The sequence below is a fragment of the Geotrypetes seraphini genome, chromosome 14 (assembly GCF_902459505.1).
Source record: "Geotrypetes seraphini chromosome 14, aGeoSer1.1, whole genome shotgun sequence".
In the NCBI taxonomy this organism is placed as follows: Eukaryota; Metazoa; Chordata; class Amphibia; order Gymnophiona; family Dermophiidae; genus Geotrypetes; species Geotrypetes seraphini.
The window spans coordinates 35,614,035-35,635,856 of NC_047097.1; the positions used below are offsets into that span (position 1 = coordinate 35,614,035).

General features: G+C 46.1%; 1 protein-coding gene across 2 annotated transcripts in view; it reads left to right on the forward strand.

Moving 5' to 3' along the window:
* Positions 1-21,822, forward strand: part of RORA (RAR related orphan receptor A) — a 264,003-nt gene that overhangs the window by 212,901 nt on the left and 29,280 nt on the right. For both annotated transcript variants that reach the window (XM_033920445.1, XM_033920444.1), the window contains 2 exons: positions 2,658-2,779; positions 7,181-7,313. In XM_033920445.1, coding sequence (XP_033776336.1) covers positions 2,658-2,779; positions 7,181-7,313 — 255 coding nt within the window. The remainder of the gene's footprint in view (positions 1-2,657; positions 2,780-7,180; positions 7,314-21,822) is intronic.

Here is a 21,822-nt window from a genome sequence, read left to right on the forward strand (position 1 = left end):
ACCTCCCGCCCACTGCCCGCCCTTTCCCTTCCTCTAAACACACCTCTTTTCTCTCTGTGCGTCTAGAGGCAGGGAAAAGGCCTAAGCGGTTTTTAGATACGTCTAGAAACCAGCTTTGTTTATGGGTACTTGGACGATCAGGCTTTTTGATCGTCCAAGTAGCCATTTAGGACACTTTTTAGACGTTTTTTTTAAAATTATTAACCCCTTAGGATATAAATGGTATATAAATAAATAAATAGACAGTGACTCCAGCTGTGAGAAAGTAAGGCCAGTGCTGGGCAGATTTATGTGGTCTATGCCCCATGTAAAGGCAAGACAGAGATTAGTATGGGCTGGGGATGGCTTCAGTGGCATCTCCAGTAGTTAGAATGTAAGGACTATGCTGGATAGATTTTTACAGTCTAAGTCCCATATATGGCAAGATGGATCAAAATAGGCTAGAATGGACTTTGATGGCAACTTCATTAGCTGGGTCATTAGGACAGTGCCAGGTGGATTTCTTTAGTCCATGTCCCAAAAATGGCAAAGAAAGCTCAGATCAAATATACATAGTTTATTATCAAGTAGCCATGTTTATTTAAGCTTATATACCACTACTAATGACTGAAACAGTCAAATCTGAGTGGCTACATTAGCTTTCCAATGGTGTTATAAAGCATGGGCTTCTGTAGTGGTGTAAGAAAACAGAACTAATTACATGGGCTGTTGACATGGTGTTACAATGCATCCTGCTGAAATAATCTCATATCACATTTACCTTGTCTATCCACATAGCCCCTCTCAAACCATATATAAGCCACACTAAAATCTAACTATAAATATAGAATATAAATATAAGATATAAAATATAAAAAATAAAAAATAAAATAAATATAAAATATTCCTCCCAAAATAAAAGCTAACACAACATGTATATTATTTATTCAATCATGAATTGATAATGAATGTGACAGATTGCCTGACTGGATAGACCGGGGGTCGGCAACCCGCGGCGGCTCTTTTCCACCTTTGCCGCGGCTCCGGTAGTGTGTCACGCATGCATGCAGCTTACAAGTCCGGTGTCGCGGCAGGAAATAGCCATGCTGAGCAGTGAGCTCAGCACGTACACAGATGAAAGCCTTGCTTGCTGATTGGTCCGGCGGCCCCGCCCCGCCGCGCCGCCGGACCAATCAGCAAGCAAGGCTTTCATCTGTGTACGTGCTGAGCTCACTGCTCAGCATGGCTATTTTCCGCCGCGACGCCAGACTTGTAAGCTGCATGCCTGCATCGCCAGAATTTAGGTAGGCTGTTTTCATCCCCGTGGGAGTCCCGTGGGCCAGGGGGAACAGGGAGACAGAAAGAAAAAGTTGGGGGAGAGAATGAGGTCTGGAGGAGAGGAAACATACAGGAGGCTGAAAGAAAGGAAGATATAGTGAGATGGACACAAAGAAGGGTGATGCTGGAAAATAGGTGGAATGGTAATTCTGACAAACACAGAAGGGAAATGCTGGATCAAGGAGAGATGGGGCTCAGGCTGGATGGAATGAGGAGAAATGCCTTGTTGGCCCGGAACTTCCTCTCCTACGTCAGAATTGACGTCAGGGAGCGGAATGCTGGTCAGCGCGACGCTTCTGCAGGGAAAGCTTGGGACGGCGGTGGCTTGGGGGCTATTCCCCGATGGCGGTGGCAGCAAACCGAGTGGCTTGGGGGAGGGCACGGAGAAAGAAAGAAAGGGGGCAGACAGAGACAGAAAGAAGGGGGAACAGGGAGACAGAAAGAAAAAGTTGGGGGAGAGAATGAGGTCTGGAGGAGAGGAAACATACAGGAGGCTGAAAGAAAGGAAGAAAGATTGGATGCACAGTCAGAAGAAGAAAGTGCAACCAGAGACTCATGAAATCACCAAACAGCAAAGGTAGGAAAAATGATTTTATTTTCAATTTAGTGATCAAAATGTGTCTGTTTTGAGAATTTATATCTGCTGTCTATATTTTGCACTATGGCTCCCTTTTACTAAACCGCAATATCGTTTTTTAGCGCAGGGAGCCTATGAGCATTGAGAGCAGCGCGAGGCATTCAGCGTAACTCCCTGTGCTAAAACCTACTATTGTGGCTAATTATATGGGGGGCCTGGACTCTGGCACATTATATGGGGGGCCTGGACTCTGGCACATTATAGGGGGGACTATGACTCCTAGCACAATGTAGGGGGGAGCTATGGCTACTAGCATATTGTGGGGGCTCCTATTGGCTACTGGCAGTGTTAGATTTGTTTTATAATGGTTTTGCGGCTCCAAGTTTTTTTTTCTTTTCGAAAACAGGTCCAAGTGGCTCTTTATGTCTTAAAGGTTGCAGACCCCTGGGATAGACCGTTCAGATCTTTATCTGCCATGATCTACTGTGCTATTATGTTACCTCTAGGTGTCACTTTATAGAATTGCTTTGTACCGATAAATGTTCTAAACCTTTCTTTGTAGGATTGTGTTGCAGTATATTTTTCAGTTTTGACCCTCTTTAACTATCCAAGTAATTTCTGTTTGAAAATTTGTTACAAACTACATTCTATAAAAACATCCTCGTGCTTTGAAACAATGAGCTATTTGAAAATTATGTTTGACAAAGTAGGATACTTTATAGCTTTCATAACAAATTATCTCAATTTTACTCTTTCCATCCAGAGCATCTTGCAGAGAACATCTGCAAATCACACATGGAAACATGTCAATATTTGAGAGAAGAACTACAGCAGATAACATGGCAAACATTTCTGCAAGAAGAAACAGAGAACTATCAGGGCAAGGTATCATCTTTGGTGATTTTATTAACTTATCACCTTTAGATATTCAGCTCAACTGTAAAAAGAGACATATTAAGTGCTAGATTTTCTCTAAGGTGCTACTGCATTAATGCTAGGTTATGTACTGCGTTAATATATTTTATGTGTGTACGTTGTAAACCACTTAGAATTGTAGATTTACAGTATATAAAAAATTTTAAAATTGTACATTAATGCACATTTTATTTATTTTTTATTTCAAGTTCCAGTTTAGGACCTATTTAATAATTATGTATTACCAGTATTAGCATGCATAGGTAGTAAATCTATCCCTAATGTTTAATTTATTCTGACCTGAATCATGTTTGTATAGACATTCAATCTTCATTTGCAGGTCCTGAAAAACTTGAAAATCTAATACCGTATTTTCACGCATATAACACGCGTGTTATACGTGTTTTTACAAACCGTGCATACCCTTGCGCGGTATACGCGTGAGCGCGTTGTACAATTTTTTTTTACATAGTTCCCCCCCGACGTCCGATTCACCCCCCGCAGGACCACTCGCACGCACCCGCACCCCCACCCCGAAGGACCGCCAACTCCCCGACTCCCCGATACAATCGGGGCAAGAGGGAGCTCAAGCCCTCTTGCCCTAGCCAACCGCGGCACCCCTGACACGATCGAGGCAAGAGGGAGCTCAAGCCCTCTTGCCCCGCCGATTCCCCAACTCCCCGACAATATCGGGCCAGGAGGGAGCCCAAGTCCTCCTGGCCCTGGCGACCCCCCCCCCCCACTAGTTGTTCAGGCCAGGAGGGAGCCCAAACCCTCCTGGCCACGGCGACCCCCTACCCTCACCCCGCACTACATTACGAGCAGGAGGGATCCCAGGCCCTCCTGCCCTAGACGCAAACCCCCCTCCCCCCAATGACCGCCCCCCCCCCCAAGAACCTCCGACCGCCCCCCCAGCCGACCCGCGCCCCCCCTGGCCGACCCCCACGACACCCCCACCCCCCTTCCCCGTACCTTTCTGTAGTTGGCCGGACAGACGGGAGCCAAACCCGCCTGTCCGGCAGGCAGCCAACGACGGAATGAGGCCGGATTAGCCCATCCGTCCCAAAGCTCCGGCTACTGGTGGGGCCTAAGGCACCTGGGCCAATCAGAATAGGCCCGGGAGCCTTAGGTCCCTCCTGGGGGCGGGGCCTGAGGCACATGGGCCCAACCCGACCATGTGCCTCAGGCCCCGCCCCCAGGAGGGACCTAAGGCTCCCGGGCCTATTCTGATTGGCCCAGGCGCCTTAGGCCCCACCAGTAGGCGGAGCTTTGGGACGGATGGGCCAATCCGGCCTCATTTCGTCGTTGGCTGCCTGCCGGACAGGCGGGTTTGGCTCCCGTCTGTCCGGCCAACTACAGAAAGGTACGGGGAAGGGGGGTGGGGGTGTCGTGGGGGTCGGCCAGGGGGGTCGCGGGTCGGCTGGGGGGGCGGTCGGAGGTTCTTGGGGGGGGGCGGTCGTTGGGGGGAGGGGGGTTTGCGTCGAGGGCAGGAGGGCCTGGGATCCCTCCTGCCCGTAATGTAGTGCGGGGTGGGGGTAGGGGGTCGCCGTGGCCAGGAGGGTTTGGGCTCCCTCCTGGCCCGATATTGTTGGGGAGTCGGCTGGGCAAGAGGGCTTGGGCTCCCTTTTGCCCCGATCGTGTCGGGGAGTCGGGGGGGCAAGAGGGCTTGAGCTCCCTCTTGCCCTGATCGTGTCGGGGGTGCCGCGGTTGGCTGGGGCAAGAGGGCTTGAGCTCCCTCTTGTCCCGATCGTGTCGGGGAGTCGGCGGGGCAAGAGGGGAAGCAGCAGGACACCGGTAGGAGCTTCTACATGATGGGGGGGGTCGGGAGGCTGTGGGGGTGCGAGCGGTCCTTCAGGGTGGGGGTGCGTGCGAGCGGTCCTTCAGGGTGGGGGTGCGAGTGGTCCTGCGGGGGGGTGATGAATCGGACGTCGGGGGGGGCATCAGGCTTTCAGGGTGGGGACAGGACTTCAAGGGGGAGAGGAGAGTCGGGGCGGGTGACTGGAGAGTCGGGCAGCATGCGCGGTATACGGGTGTGCACGGTATACAAAAATTTCTGTACATAATTTTGTGTTTTCCGCGCGCTATACCCGTGTGCGCGTTTTACACGGGTGCGCGTTATCTACGTGAAAATACGGTAGTTAAATTGATGCTATTGAATATTGGATTCTGGAACTGCTGAACATATTCAAAAATGTGTATGAGTTCTGAATCCACTTGATCTCCTCAAGTAGCATTTGATTTTGGAACCTAATGTCCAATATCTTCTTTGTATAGGCTTTAATATTTGATCTCCTGGGCATCAAAGGGCTAGGTTTACCAAGTTATAATAAATGACAGCTGCATTCTTCTGTTAAGCTTTAAAGGTGGTGTGTGCTTATTTTGGGCTTTTTTTTTTTTTTTTAAAGATGCAAATGTACTGTGAAAACCAAGGTCCCTGGTCATTGTCCTCTTATCTGTAGACCAGGGGTTCTCATCACAGTCCTCATGAAGCACCCAGTCAGCTAGGTTTTCAGGATATGCACAATTAATATGGATTAGATACATTTGCATGCACTACCCCTATTGTATGCAAATGTATCTCGTGCATATTCACAATGGGTATTGTCACACCTACCCCGCTCCTGTTCATGGCAGCGAGCTGGAACGCTGTGACTGTCCTTGTCCATACGTATACCCTATTAACCAGGGTACCCTTCAGGCCTCCTTAGGCATCTGCCTAAGGTATAATATCCTGACATTACCAAAAGAAAAATAGGCTAGGGAAAAGAAACTCACACTTCAAAATCCAGGATAGCAGAATAATCAAACAAAGGTTTTATTATGTTCACTGGTTGCATTGAACAAAAAGGAAAAATGCTTCAGCTTAGCAGACCTCAAAACAAGCACTCAAAACTATGAGGCAAAACACAAACTGTTCAAACAGAGCAAAACTTTCAAAGAAATCCAGTGTCCAGGTTTTTGGGTGTGTCTCATCTTAACCTACAGTTCCACAGCCTCTGGACTTTGTTAGCACATCTATAAAACAGTCCTGTTCACCAGAGCAGTTTGGGATTTAGAAACTTTCACTGTGCTGCTTCAGCTCCAGCAGCTGTGTCATTTCACAGGCATGAAACATTCAGAACAGAAACAAACTTTAAACCATAATTGTGCAACAAGAAACCTGGTCAGCATGTCACCTGGTTTTCACAGCCTAACGTGGCTTATCACATACTGTAGTTCATGTAAAACGTATTCTCTCTCTTCTTTAGCACAGAATTCAAAAGGTCCATGCCGGCTCTCAGCATAGCTCCCTGCTGTGCCTTTCAGGTAATTAATTATGCATAGCTGTGAGGAAGAACGCTCTCGGCTCAACTTAGCTGCTAGCAGAGAGAACAAAAAAAATGTCACAACATTTGCTAGCTTTGCACCTAAAGCTTTCAAGCAGCAATTAACAGTTCATTATCAGCAGGGAGAGAAATACAACTCCCCTTCAAACTATCACTGGCATAACTGGTAGCTTCACTACTGTGGACACAGGCAATACACATCCCCTTACTGCTTATCAATGTCCATGGACACCTCCTCCGGTCCTACCAGACTTTCCTGGATTTCCATGGGTTCCCCTGGAGTTCCTTCCTCACTCCCTGGGTCAGCAGTAAGCTCTTCTGTGTCCAACATTTGCCAGTCTCCAGCCTCCTCAGCATTCCGTTGAGGAGGAGAGGGTTCTCCACCGAGCACACCCTGAAGCCTCCTCGGATCCTCCTCCTCCTCCTCCTCCTCACTCTCTCTCAGCTGCTCTGTTTTAACCCCCTCTAATTCGCCCCTCCCTGCTGCAGAGTGAGAAGGGAGAGAAAACTCTCTGCAGCTGTGCCTGTCTCAGTCACAGCTTTCTGTGCTGAGACTGGCCTTCTGGGAGCTGTAGTTTCTTAGCTCCTGGGATAGTCCAAGTGAAGTCAGCTTTCCATATTCTGCAAGGCCAACCTGACCAGCTCTCCTGCCTCGGGGACTACCTACCTTCTTCACCACTGTGTCAAAGCTAGGGATAGCGCTAGATTTGTCACAGTATCCTGAAAACCTGGCTAGGTAGATGTTTCCTAAGGATTGGATCAAAAATCACTGCTCTCTTCTTTAGTCTGTAGTTTATCTGGCAATAGGCTATAGTTTCAGCAGCAGCCACAGAATCTGCATTGTGCCTAAGGTTGGCTGGAAGAAAAAGTGCCAACATGCCTCATGAAAATGTTCATTGGTTTTATCACTACTCGTTTTTGGTTTTTCTTTGTGTTTTGATGAAAGAGGTTTCCAGAGCACCACTGAGAGGAGGCTTTATAATTCTTCTTTTCAACTCATGAATAGTTTTCCTCTTTCTGTCTCTCTCTCTCTTAACTTCAACAGCAGCGGGAGGTGATGTGGCAGTTGTGTGCGGTCAAAATAACAGAAGCTATTCAGTATGTGGTAGAATTTGCCAAACGTATCGATGGGTTTATGGAACTGTGTCAAAATGATCAAATTGTACTTTTGAAAGCAGGTAAGTAGGTACATTTTAGTACCACATTTCCAGACATTAGCTTGGTTTTTGTAAAACTCCTCAGTCAGGCTAACTTTAGATATCCCATTTGACTTATATACATTTTAATACTTTCTTACAAATAATAGAGCAGTGAATCGCAAACTGTGTTCTGCGTTGAGATTCCAGGTGTGCTGCCAAGGATGGACACTTCCAGCGTCAACGCCTCTCCTCCTCTCCACCCGCACTTAAATCTCATCTAATTTTCCCTGAGCTCTGGGCCATGTTTGGAGAGCTTCCAAGCGTGTGCGGATGTCCTTGATGACCTCATGCATGCAGCGTCATCGTGTCGACATCCAAGCATGCTCGGAGGCCCTCCAGACACAACCCCAAGCTCAAGGAAAACGAGACGAGTTATGTGTGAGGTGGGGCTGGGAGCAGAGTGGGGCAGAGTTGTGGGTGTGCCACAGAAAATCATTTGCTCTGTTAGTGTGCCAGAGCAAAAAAAAAAAAAAAGTTTGCAGGACACTGCAGTAGAGCTTTGTCAGGATGCTATTATTGCAGAATATATATATATATTTATTTATAATGTGCTCTCTGCAGTACTTTCCCCCAGTTTCATTGGTGTAATGGTCAATAAATCTGGAAAGAGGTACAAAGCAAATTTTAAATCAACCAAAAGCAGTATGTGAGGGCAAGGGAAATAATTACAATTCCTTAATTTTCTTTTTTTTTTTTTCAGGAAAAACTATTGTTGGATTAAATAAATGTATGTTGGTGGAGGATGGCATTATCCTCATCAAGACTAAGGGCTCCTTTTACTAAGCCGCGTTAGGGCTTTAACACGCGGAATAGTGCGTGCTACATTGCCACACCCGCTAGACCTTAACCCCAGCATTGAGCTAGCGTTAGTTCTAGAAGTGTAGCGTGCAGTAATTTCCTGCATGCGCTAAAAATGCTAGCGCACCTTAGTAAAAGGAGCCCTTAATCTGAACACAAATTAATGCTGGAGTTTGATGCCAAAGTTTCATTCACTTACACTCTATTTTATTTAATGAATTTTCTATACCGTTTTCGCAGGGAAGCACAGAACTGTTTACATTAATTTTATTCAGGTACTGTCCTGGCAAGCTCACAATCTATCTAATGTGCTGGAGCAATGGGGGGATTAAATGACTTGCCAAGGGTCACATGGAGCAGCATGGATTTGAACCCACAACCTCAGAGTGCTGAGGCTGTAGCTTTAATCACTGTGTCACACTCTCTATAGTGTGAATAGACCATGGATCAAAGTGATATTAGCTATCATACAGGAAGGTTTTGTGTGTAAAAGAAGTGCTTGCTATATTGTTCTCGCTTTAATTCTTGAATCCTTTACATCAAAAATAAGAGAGCATTTCAGATTTTCTTGGTATACAGTACATTTCATTAATTCAGTCTGTTTGTGTATATGTGTGTGTGTGGGGGGGAAGTTGCATTTCTTCATTTTACGCATATTTAATTATGTATATTGTCTGTTTTGTCTTTGCTCTTCTTTCAACTCACACTTTTGGAATCTTCATCTTTCTGCCATCTTTATTGCTTCCTTTCTTTCATATCCCTTTGCTACTTTCCCATCTCTTTTGGTGGCTATCCTTCCCAACCTCTTACTGTCGCTGTTCTTTCCTTGATTTTTTTCCCATTTCCCTTCTTCATATCTTCCTGTCTTTCCTCTCATCAGTCCATCTCACCTTATCCATCACAATCCCCTTCTAGTTGACTCATTGCTGACTGCTTCCCTTTCCCAAGAGTAAGATCAGGTCTGGAGATAATGGAAGTTCAGAAACATTCCTACAATAATCACAAGCATGTGCATGGGGAGTGGGGGAGGGTGACGGGAAGACAAATTGCATGGTTAGTGAGATATTCTCTCTTATTGTCCCATACTGCCATCACCGTCCTAGACCCTCTGCCAAAGGTGTGTCGTCTTTTTTTTTTTTTAATTTGAAAGACTTAGAGAAATGTAATGGAGCCTTATGGCCCTATCCTCCCCCCCCCCCCCCCCCCATTCTAAGAGTTATATAATGAAATTCAACAATTATGATCAATCTGTCTTCCTATTCACCCTTCCATTCCAAAAACAATTCTGTAAAAATAACAGAGCATTAGTGTTACTGGGGTCCTACTGGCTTTAAGGAGTTTAAAATTAGCAACAACCACTCCAGAGGAACAGGTGCACTGGAAGAGTAAAGAGAATATTCCATAGTGGTAGATTCTTACAGAATTGGCAATTGATTCAAGAGCTTAATTATCCGTTGAGTAAAACACCTTTTCTCCTATTTGTTTTAAATACATAACTAGGCAGCTTCATAGCATGTCTTTGTACATTTTTGAAAGAGTAAACAAATGATTCGCATTTGTCTGTTTACTCCATCCAGGATTTTGTTAACCTCTATGAGGGGCATTCAATAATTTATATGCCTAGGTATGAAAGAAAATAGCAAGCGAGTTGAAACAAGTCTGTGCATATTGTGATGTGTCTCAAGGTTACTCATGCACAATTGCGGCTCAGTGTGAGCCTAATATTCCAAGAGACAGGATGTCAGGACAGTCTTTGTGCAAATCTAGCAAGAAACTGTTAGATTTAGAGCAATGTTCAGTGATAAAATTTCTCACAAAAGAAGGGAAAAAGCCAAAGGAGATCCATAAACACATGACTGCATTTTATGGTGAGTCTGCCCCATCATCTTACAAAGTAAAATTTTGGAGCAAGCAGTTTAAGTGGTGTAGAGTCCATTGAAGAGGACCCTCACACTGGATGGCTTGTAGAAGCAACTTCCACAGAATTGTGCAAGAAAGTCGAGGATTTAATTTTGTCAAACAGGTGAATTAAGGTTTCACGAATAGCTGAAGAAATGGGCATTAGAGAATGACACGGGAAAAAAATCTGTCCCTGTCATCGCCCCGTCCCCGTCCCACCATCCTCTGCATCGCCCCGTCACCGCCGTTCCCTTCACCGCCCCGTCACCATCACCACCATCCCTTTCACCGCCCCGTCACCGCCACTGCCATCCCATTCACTGCCCCGTCACCGTCACCGCAGCATGCATAAAAGCCTCAAACAGGTATGATTTTATATACTTATCTTTATTAACGTATTCCCATGGGTTACATACTGAACATGTGCTGGATTCCTCCATTCTTGCAGCACATGTTCAGGAATAGGATTCAGTAACCCATGGGAATGGACACAGCACACTACTACACTAGTACTCAGATTAAAAAAAAAAAAAAGAACCAGCTCCCAGCTCAGCCAGACTCCCGTATCCAACCGGTCAAAGAATCCCACTCAGATTAAAAAAAAAAAAAAGAACCAGCTCCCAGCTCAGCCAGACTCCCGTCTCCAACCGGTCAAATAATCCTCCCCACCCCCACCCCTGCCGCCGTCGCCACCAATCCTGGGCAGGCAAGTAGTAGGAAAGTTTGCACCTTACCTCTACTTGTAGCGCCAAAGTTTTCAATGAAATTTCAGCTCCTCCAAGTCTGCAGCAGTGACTCCTCTCCAATCCAGGCAGCGACTCCAAAAAAAATCCTGGGCTTGCCTCTCAGCTCCGAAATCCCCCGATTTTCAATCGCTACTGCAACCCATTAAATATCATGTGTGGCAGTAGCGATTGGTCCCCTTCTTGAGCAGGAAAGAACTGACTAATGAGGAGCCAGAATATTGAAGGGGGCGGAGTCAGGCAACGTGCAAGTTGGGTGGAGAGAGACGAGTTGGAGGAGACCACATGGCCGACAAGCATGGCCGCCGGAAAAAAAATCAGACACCCGTCCCGAAGTGAACCGAACACACGGTGAAGACCCGGTAAATCGCAGTATGTAGAAGGGGATACATTTGCCTGCGGGGACAAATCTTTTCACCGTTTTTGCGGGCGGTGAAAACTTTTGTCCCCGTGTCTGCAGTGATTTGGCTATGGAGTCTCCATAGCCCGCAGCCAAACCGCAGCCACGCCGCGGTTCCCCGCGGGGTTCACTCCCCGTGTCATTCTCTAATGGGCATCTTGATGGGTACAGTTTAGAAATTAAATTATGAAAAGTTGGTAATTTCCAAGGTTAATGCAAGATGGGTTCCAAGAATGCTGATGCCATGTCAGAAGGCAATGAGGCTACAATGATGTCATGAAAACCAAGTGAATTTTTTTCATCATTTGGTGACTGGAGTTGAGACTTGGGTCTATCACAGAGATCCTTAGTCCAAACTAGAGTCAATGCAGTGGAAGCACCAGTCATCCCCTACCCTAAAAAAGTGCAAGACAGAAAAATCTGCAGGTGAAATCATGGCAACTGTCTTCTGGGATGATGGACTTTTGCTTCTGGAGTTCATACTGCACAAGACAACCATAACCGAGGAGAATTATGCCAGCACAATGATCACTTTGTAGGAGTCAGTGAGGGAGAAAAGATGAGGAAAACTTACCTCAGGCTTGCTGCTTCTTCACGACAACCTGCCAGTGCACATGTCACAACATTCACAGGCTGCCATCCAAGAATGTTGGTTTCAGCAACTGAACTATCCACCATACAGTCCTGATCTGGCTCCCTTGGATTATTTCCTGTTACAAGTTTTGAAGAAATCTCTCCATGGACAGCAGTTTTCAAGTGATGACGATATCAAGGAAACAGTGATGTCCTGGTTTGAAGGTCCAACAGAATTATTTTCAAAGGGGTTAAAATCATTGCAGGAAAAGTGGATGAAGTAAATGGAGCTATCAGGAGATATCAAAATTTTTATTTTTTTTTTAACTCTTTTCTTTCCTACTGAGGTAGATAAATTATTGAACACCCCTTTTATCATATATCCCATCTCTTCTCCTAGCTAAAAAGCCCTAATATTGTTAGCCTTTCCTCATATGAATCATTCCATTCTTTTAATCATTTGGTTGCTCTTCACTGTACCTTTTTCTAATTTTGCTGTCTTTTTGAGATGCGGTGACCAGAATTGCACACTACTCAAAGTGTATTTGCACCACACAACTACAGAGGTATTATGCTATTCTTTGTTTTATTTTCTATGTATTTCCTAATAATTCCTAACATTCTGTTTGCTTTTTTGATTGTCATCACATGCTGAGCAGAAGATTTTAACATATTGTCTGCAATAACTCTTAGATCTTTTTTCCTGGGTGATGATTCCTAGTGTGGAACCTAGCATTGCGAAACTATAATTTCTGGTGTTCTCCCCAATATGCATCATTTTGCATTTGTCCATATTAAAATTAATCTACTATTTGGATGCCCCCAGTCATTCATTCTCATATGATCCTCCTGCAGTTTCTAACAGCCTAGCAGTCTGGATTTGAACTTTCTACTTAAGAGCCTAAATTTGGCTGCCAGAACTTCCCATATTTTGTTGGTACCCACATGTGCAAAGACATCTAGCTGTTTTCCAGTAATGTCTAAAAACTTATCAGCTTCACTTTCACACTAGGCAAGCAAGTGACTGATTCTCACATCCACCAGTCACCCAGCTATCTACATGTTTCATAATAAAATCTTCAACTAAAATTGGATGTGGCAGGCTCTGTGTTGGATTGGTTTAGATCTTATTTAGTTGAGATAAGGATGTGTGTACAAAGTAGGGGAGTGATTTCGCCTGAATTTTCTGTTAAAGAGGGGTTGTCAGCAACATTGTTTAATACCTTTATGGCCCCTTTGGGAAAATATTTGGAGGAAATGGGTGTATCATTTCATATATATGCTGATGATCAGTTCTATTTTCCAATAAAAGACGGGGGGAGAAAAATTGAATTCTGAGCTGAATGTTTAAATAAGATTAGTACATGGATAAGTAAAAATGGTCTTGTGTTGAATATAGCAAAGACAGACTTTATGATTGTAGAAAATGTGAATGAATATTTATCCCAGGACAAGCAGGCAGCATATTCTTGACTGATGGGTGACGGCACCGACGGAGCCCCGGTACGGACAATTTTAGAGTGATTGCACTCTAAGAACTTAGAAAGTTCTAGCTATGCCGCACCGCGCGTGCGCGAGTGCCTTCCCGCCCGACAGAGGCGTGCGGTCCCCAGTTTCTTAGTTTCCGCGGAGCTAAGAAGACGCGTGTTTCCAACGGCTGTTGGACTCTCTTTTTTCGCCTTCCCGCTCGCGTAATTTTTCTTGTGAATTTATTTACTTTTTCTTCTTTTATTATTTTCCTAAAAAAAAAAAAAAAGGTCTATTTTTTTTGACTTTTTTCGGTCGGCCCCGGCGGGGCCTGTTGGTACCATCGAAGCCTCGGGCTTCGATTTTGCTACTGCCGTTGTTCCCTTCATGCCCCCTTCTCCGGGTTTTAAGAAGTGCAGCGGTGTGCATGCCCTATTTCTTTATCCGACCCACACAAGTGGTACCTTCAGTGTTTGGATCCGGACCATAGGGCAGAAACGTGCACCCGCTGTAGTTCTCTTCAAAAGAGAACTTTGAAGAACCGCCAAATTAAACAGCGGATTCTTTTCAGTGCCACTATGGAAGTTCCACCGGCGTCGACTCCGGCGACTTCCTCCAAATCGGCACCGGTGGTTTCGACACCGCAAGAGGTCTCTTCGGTGTCGCACCCTTCAGGTAAGCCGGCTAAGAAGCCATCCCCTTCTGTTCTTGGCCCGTCAGTCGAACAAGCAGTGAGCCAAGTCCTGCAGACTGCGCGCCGGCCCCGCAAACACTCCGCTCCCATAGAAGTCACTGCCTCTTCATCGGCATCGACTTTGCCTGAGCGTCGAGCGGCACCGCAGGTACCGAGCAAGAAAAAGCGGTACCAGTGCCATTGGGACCGTCTCTGGATGAGCGTATAGCATCCATCCTTCAGGTCCAGCTTAAGGAGCAATTACAACACCTGCCCTGCTAACTCCGAACCTTCCGGTGTCGGTACCCACTGAGCCTGCGGTACCGATAGTCGACCAGCCTATGTTATCGGCATCGACGTTATCGGCACCGCTTAAATCTGCCTCTTCCATTTCTATGCCTGTCTTATCGGCAGAGCCAAAGTCTCTTCGACGTACGGCTCACTCAGCCTCTGATCCGGTACCGCTTTCTGACACCCGTCCCGTTTTACAGTCACCGGGTACGGTGTCGATACGTTCAGGCAAATCGGTACGCAAAACCAGGCATACCGAATCCTCTACCCCTTTGTCTCAGGGCCGTCTCCCATCGGTACGGGACCCTGATTTATGGGATGACTCCGATGATCCCCTCGGTACCGAGGAGGATTTTTATCGGATGAGGCTGACCCATCGGTGCAGGATCCTGCTTGTAAGCCAGAGCACTCTTCCTTCACCAAATTTCTTAGGGAAATGTCAGACACCCTTTCTCTTCCCTTGGAATCCGATTCTAAGAAATCAAAAGCATACTTGGAGGCTTTGGACTTTGAACAACCTCCCAAAGAATTTTTAAAGTTACCCCTTCATGATATATTAAGGGAAACTTTTTACAAAAATTTAGAAACTCCTCTCACTATTCCAGGAGCTTCAAGGAAGTTGGAATCACTTTATAAAGTTATTCCTATCCCAGGGTTTGACAAACCTCAGCTTCCACATGAATCTTTGCTGGTGGAGTCAACCCTCAAAAAATCTGCAGGCTCTAGTGTATATGCCTCTGTCCCTCCTGGCAGAGAAGGCAAGGCCATGGATAAATTTGGTAAACGACTTTACCAAAATGCTATGTTGGCCAACCGTTCAGGTAACTATGCGTTTCACTTTTCCTTTTACCTGAAACATCTTATCCAGCAGATGGCCACTTTTCAGAAATATATTCCTGACCGCAAGCTTTCTGCTTTTCAACAATGCACTGCCAGTCTCTTGCAACTCAGGAAGTTTATGGTCCGTTCCATCTATGACACTTTTGAACTGACCTCTCGAGCTACTGCTATGGCTGTAGCGATTAGACGATTGGCGTGGCTTCGCGTCTCAGACCTTGATGTGAACCACCAGGACTGCCTTGCCAATGCTCCCTGCCTGGGTGATGAGCTGTTTGGTGAATCTCTGGATACCACCACTCAGAAGCTTTCTGCTCATGAGACGAGGTGGGATACTTTATTGAAAAACAAGAAGAAACCTTCTCCTCCTCATCCTTTCAAGCAGCAGATGTCCTATCAGAGGTGTTTTTCTGCTCAGCCGATTCAGCCTCATCCTCCTCAGCCTCGGAGGCAAAGGCAGCAACAACAACAGGCTTGACAACAACAGCCGCCTGCCATGAAGCCTGTTGCTCAGCCTAAACCGACTCAGCCCTTTTGACTCGCTTCTCCAGGGCATTGCCAGTCTTCCTCCCTCATGTCCTCTTCCGCAACCTATAGGAGGTCGACTAAACATTTTTCTAACTCGATGGGAAGTGATCACCACCGACCAGTGGGTGCTCTCTATCATAGCCCACGGCTACTCCCTCAATTTTCAGACTCCTCCGCCGTTAGGCCTGCCAAAAGAGTCTGCTTCTAACAAGTGTCAGTCCCTCCTTCTAGCTCAAGAGGTTCAATCCCTCCTTCTCCTCAATGCCATCGAAGAAGTTCCTCAAGATCAGAGAGGTCAGGGATTTTACTCTAGTTCCCAAAAAGACCGGAGACCTCAGATCTATATTAGATCTCAGAGATCTCAACAAATGCTTGGTCAAGGAGAAGTTCAAAATGCTCTCTCTTGCCACCCTTTACCCTCTGATCTCTCAGGGCGACTGGCTATGCTCCCTCGATCTAAAAGAGGCTTACACACATATTCCTATCCATCTGGCGTCCAGGCAATATCTACGCTTTCTCATCAATCAAAACCATTATCAGTACAAGGTGCTACCCTTCGGTCTGGTCTCCTCTCCCAGGGTATTCACCAAGTGCCTGATTGTAGCGGCCTATCTCCGCTCTCACAATTTTCAAGTCTTCCCTTATTTGGACGACTGGCTGATCAAAGCTCACTCTCCTCAGGCGGTTCTGCTTGCCACCAACCAGACCATTCACTTTCTTCGGCTGTTGGGTTTTGAAATCAATCTACCCAAGTTGCACCTCATTCCGACCCAGCGACTTCAATTCATTGGAGCCATTCTGGACACTGTTCTGATGCGGGCGTTTCTTCCATCCAACCGCCTTCAGACCATCCTTCATCTCTGTCGACAGGTGTTTCAACAGATTACCATTTCTGCGAATCACATGATAGTGCTATTGGGGCACATGGCTTCCACAGTACATGTCACCCCCTTCGCACGTCTCCACCTGCGTACTCCTCAATGGACCCTAGCGAACCAGTGGTCACAACCGACGGATCCTTGCTCACAACACATATCTGTGACCTCGTCTCTTCGACAGTCGCTTCTTTGGTGGTTGACATCTTCAAATCTATCCAGAGGTCTACTGTTCCATCTACCTCCTCATCAACTAGTCATCACCACAGATTCCTCCCCCTATGCCTGGGGAGCTCACTTGAACGAGTTCCAAACTCAGGAAAAGAAACACCACATCAATTTCCTGGAACTCCAAGCAATGTTTTATGCCCTCAAGGCTTTTCAACATCTTCTCTTTCCTCAAGTACTACTAATTTGCACAGACAATCAAGTTGCAACAAACAGGGAGGGACGGGCTCTCGCCTGTTGTGTCAGGAAGCCCAACGGATTTGGTCTTGGGCGACAGCTCGTCAACTTATTCCTGAAGGCTGTCTACATTCAAGGGGAGCAGAATTCCTTAGCGGACAATCTCAGCAGAATTCTCCAACCTCACGAATGGACTCTCGATCCCACGACTCTTCAGTCCATTTTCGCCCAATGGGGCACTCCTCAAGTGGACCTTTTTGCAGCTCCTCACAATCATCAGCTGCCCCTGTATTGCTCCAGACTCTACTATCCTCACCATCTGGCACCCGATGCATTTCTCCTGGATTGGACCAATCTCTTCCTATATGCATTTCCCCCTCTACCGCTCATGCTGCGGACATTGTTCAAGCTCAAGAGGGAACGAGCCACCATGATTCTCATCGCTCCACGGTGGCCCAGGCAACATTGGTTCTCCCTTCTACTTCAACTCAGTTGCAGGGAACCCATAACTCTTCCACTGTTTCCTTCTCTGCTTACTCAGCATCAACAGTACCTACTGCATCCCAACTTACAGTCTCTGCACCTGACAGCTTGGTTTCTCTCGGGCTGACTTTGGCTCATTCACTCCTTTCTCAGCCTGTCCGTTCTATCATTGATGCTTCCAGGAAACCGGCCACTCTTCAGTGTTATCTACAGAAATGGTCTCGGTTTTCTTCCTGGTGCCTTTTACATCACCATAATCCCATGTCTCTGGCAGTGGGACTGGTGTTGGACTATCTTCTTTCCTTGTCTGACTCTGGCCTTAAATCTACTTCTATCAGAGTTCATCTTAATGCCATTGCTGCATTTCATGAGCCAGTTCATGGAAAACCCCTCTCGGCTCATCCTCTGGTTTCTAGATTCATGAGGGGCCTTTTCAATGTAAAACCACCTCTCAAGCCCCCTCCTGTGGTTTGGGATCTCAATGTGGTTCTTTCCGCTTTAATGAAGCCTCCTTTTGAACCTTTGGCCACAGCACATTTCAAATTTCTCACATGGAAAGTGGTCTTCCTTCTGCCAGGAGGGTCAGTGAGTTGCATGCACTAGTGGCTGATCCACCTTTCACTGTTTTTCACCATGATAAGGTGGTTCTACGTACACATCCAAAGTTTCTCCCTAAGGTTGTGTCTGACTTTCATCTTAATCAGTCCATTGTCCTACCTGTATTTTTTCCAAAGCCTCATTCTCATCCAGGTGAACAGGCTTTGCATACCTTGGACTGTAAACGTGCTTTGGCTTACTATCTCGAACGCACTAAACCTCACAGATCATCTCCTCAACTGTTTTTGTCTTTTGATCCTAACAAGTTGGGTCATCCTGTATCTAAACGCACCCTATCCAATTGGCTTGCTGCTTGCGTTTCATTCTGTTATGCTCAGTCGGGCCTGACACTGGAAGGTTCTGTCACGGGCCACAAAGTTAGAGCTATGGCAGCATCTGTAGCTTTCCTCCGTTCCACTCCTATTGAGGAAATCTGCAAGGCTGCTACTTGATCCTCAGTTCATACTTTCACATCTCACTATTGTCTGGATGCATTCTCCAGACGGGATGGACACTTCGGCCAATCTGTTTTGCAAAATTTGTTTTCTTAATGGCCAACCTTCCCTCCATCCCTCTTTTTGTTAGCTTGGAGGTCACCCATCAGTCAAGAATATGCTGCCTGCTTGTCCTGGGATAAAGCACAGTTACTTACCGTAACAGGTGTTATCCAGGGACAGCAGGCAGATATTCTTGCGTCCCTCCCACCTCCCCGGGTTGGCTTCTTAGCTGGCTTATCTTAACTGGGGACCGCGCGCCTCTGTCGGGCGGGAAGGTACTCGCGCACGCGTGGTGCATCCTAGCTAGAACTTTCTAAGTTCTTAGAGTGCAATCACTCTAAAATTGTCCATACCGGGGCTCCGTCATGCCGTCACCCATCAGTCAAGAATATCTGCCTGCTGTCCCTGGATAACACCTGTTACGGTAAGTAACTGTGTTTTCTGGCCTGAGAGTTTGTGTAAATGATCATTCCATTATAGTGAAGAAGGAAATTATGTTACTGGGTGTGGTGTTGGATGCAAAATTGAGAATGAGTGCTCAAGTAACGAGAGTAGTCTAGATCAGTGGTTCCCAACCCTGTCCTGGAAGACCACCAGGCCAATCAGGTTTTCAGGCTAGCCCTAATGAATATGCATGAGAGAGATTTGCATATAATGGAAGTGACAGGCATGCAAATCTGCTCCGTGCATATTCATTAGGGTGATCCTGAAAACCCGATTGGCCTGGTAGTCCTCCAGGACAGGGTTGGGAACCATTGGTCTAGATGGTGTAATTTGCTTTGAGAATGTTAGCTCAATTGAAAATGGTGCTTATAGGTTGGGATTTTTGGGAAGTATTGCAGAGTATGGTATTGTCAAAATTGGATTGGGGATGAAGAACTTTTGTGCACAAAAGAGTAGCAGGACTTGGGTGTGATAGTATATGATTATCTTAAGGTGGCCAAACAGGTTGAAAAGGAGATGGTGAAAGCTAGAAGGATGCTAGGGTGCATAGGGAGAGGTATGGCCAGTAGGATAAAGGAGGTATTGATGCCCCTGTCTGTATAAGACTCTGGTAAGACCTCATTTAGAATATTGTATACAATTCTGGAGACCGCACCTTCATAAACAGATTGGAGTCAGTCCAGAGGAAGGTTACTAAAATGGTCAGTGGTGTTCATCATAAGACGTATGGGGACAGACTTAAAGATCTCAATATGTATAATTTTGAGGAAAAGCGGGAGAGGGGAGATATGATAAGAGATGTTTAAATACCTACATGGCATAAATGCGCACGAGGTGTGTGTCATTTGAAAGGAAGCTCCGGAATGAGAGGGCATAGAATGAAGTTAAGAGGTGATAGGTTCAGGAGTAATCTAAGGAAATACTTTTTTATGGAAAGGGTGGTAGATATATTGAATAGTTTCCCAATAGAGGTGGTGGAGACAAACAAAGACTGTGTCTGAATTTAAGAAAGAGTGGGACAGGCAATTGTGATCTCTTAGGTAGAAGAGGGGGTGGTGGATGCTGCAGATGGGCAGACTGGATGGGCCATTTGGTCTTTATTTGCCATCATGTTTCCATTTTGCTTAATGAATAATACTGGACCAGGGCTTGACTATGAAGAATCAGGTGGACTCTTTGGTCAGAAAGGGTTTCTTTACGCTTTGGAAGCTTCAGTCCATTAGGGCGTATTTTGAAGTTTCATCATTTAGAGTTTTGGTACAGTCTCTTATACTAAACCAGCTTGATTACTGCCTACTACTCTAAAATGGTAGGCACAGAAACTCTAGGCACAAAAAAGCTATTCAATCTAGTAAAGAAACTCACCGATACCAAATCTTTCCTAGCTACACAAGGAAGCTATCCACCGACAGCCATCCAACTTGCAGACCACTTCAAAAACAAGATCACCAAGATCAAAACTACCTTCAACAATACACACACCCACCTCGACGAGATAACTACAAACTCTTCAATAGGAGAGGCCATTGCGGCAGACAGAAGCTGGACCAACTTCCCAGTAGTACACTGGCTGATATGAATCGATTCTACAAGAAATACAGCCATGTATCATGCGACCTAAATAACTGCCTCACCTACCTGATGTCAAACGTCTCCACCACATTCAGAGCTAGCCTCATGCAATGGATACAAACTACATTAACGGAAGGACAATTCCCACAGGACCTAGGAGAGATCATAATCACCCCAATTGTGAAGTATCACAAAGGCCCAATAGACAACACCTCCAACTACAGACCCATCGCTTCAATACCAATATACGTTAAAATAATAGAAGGTCTAGTTGCATAATTCCTTACTAATTACCTGGAAGACCATAACCTACTTCACCCCTCACAATCAGGATTTCGAGCCAACCACAGCATAGAGACACTACTAGTAACCCTACTAGACATAGCTCGACAGCATATCAGCAAAGGCAAAAAGATTCTGGTAATCCAACTTGATCTCTCTGCAGCATTTGACCTGGTTGACCACTCCATACTGCTACAGATACTTGACACCATTGGGATCTCAGGCAAGGTTTACAATTGGTTCCAAGGATTCCTCAAATCAAGAACCTACAGAGTAAAGTCCAACGATATCAAATCAGATCCATGGTCCAACCCCTGCGGAGTTCCACAAGGATCACCACTATCACCTAAGCTCTTCAACCTCTTTATCTCCTCTCTTGGAACCACTTTAGACAACTTAAATGTTACATCCTTCAGCTACGCAGATGACATCACCATACTCCTCCCCTTTGACCCACCAGAGCTCACCTCAATAGTAAAACTGGAAAAAACACTAGATGCAATGGAAAATGGATGGTAGAGGAAGAGATCAAGATGGCGTCGGGAGCGGATGCCTGAGCGAGCTCTGCTGCTCATTGTACCTGCACTCGCGTTGGGTGTCTCTTCCCCGGTGGCGATATGGGGAAGAGGAATGGAGTTTCCCTCTTGGCCCCTCCAGCGATTGAACCCCTCAATGGCTGATACAGACTACCTTAATGAGCATCTTTGCTCGCACGAGTGAGGAGACCCAAATCACTTCGGGAGGGAACCCGGATCTTTCAGGGAACCTCAGCGCAGAAAGTCGGACTACTTTGAGTCCTGACCAGAGGCTGGTTCCTTCCCAGCCCGGAAGTGCACAAGTGCAGGGAATGCCTGGAAGCCGACAGCCCCGAGAGGGAGAGTTTGATTCCAGCATAGGAGGAACATCCCTACCAAGCCCTTCGGTAGAAGGAGGAGATGGGAACTATCAAGAATCTCCCTGCATTTTGGAAGAAGAGGTGAGAGGTGCCTCGGGAGGGAATATTATCAGTTTGGGGGAGATGAAGAAACCAGACAAGATAAAACAAAAATCCTTCTGCTCGAAAAGGCCAAAACCCCCACCATCACAGAACTGGAAATTAAGAACACTAAATACCCAATACAGCC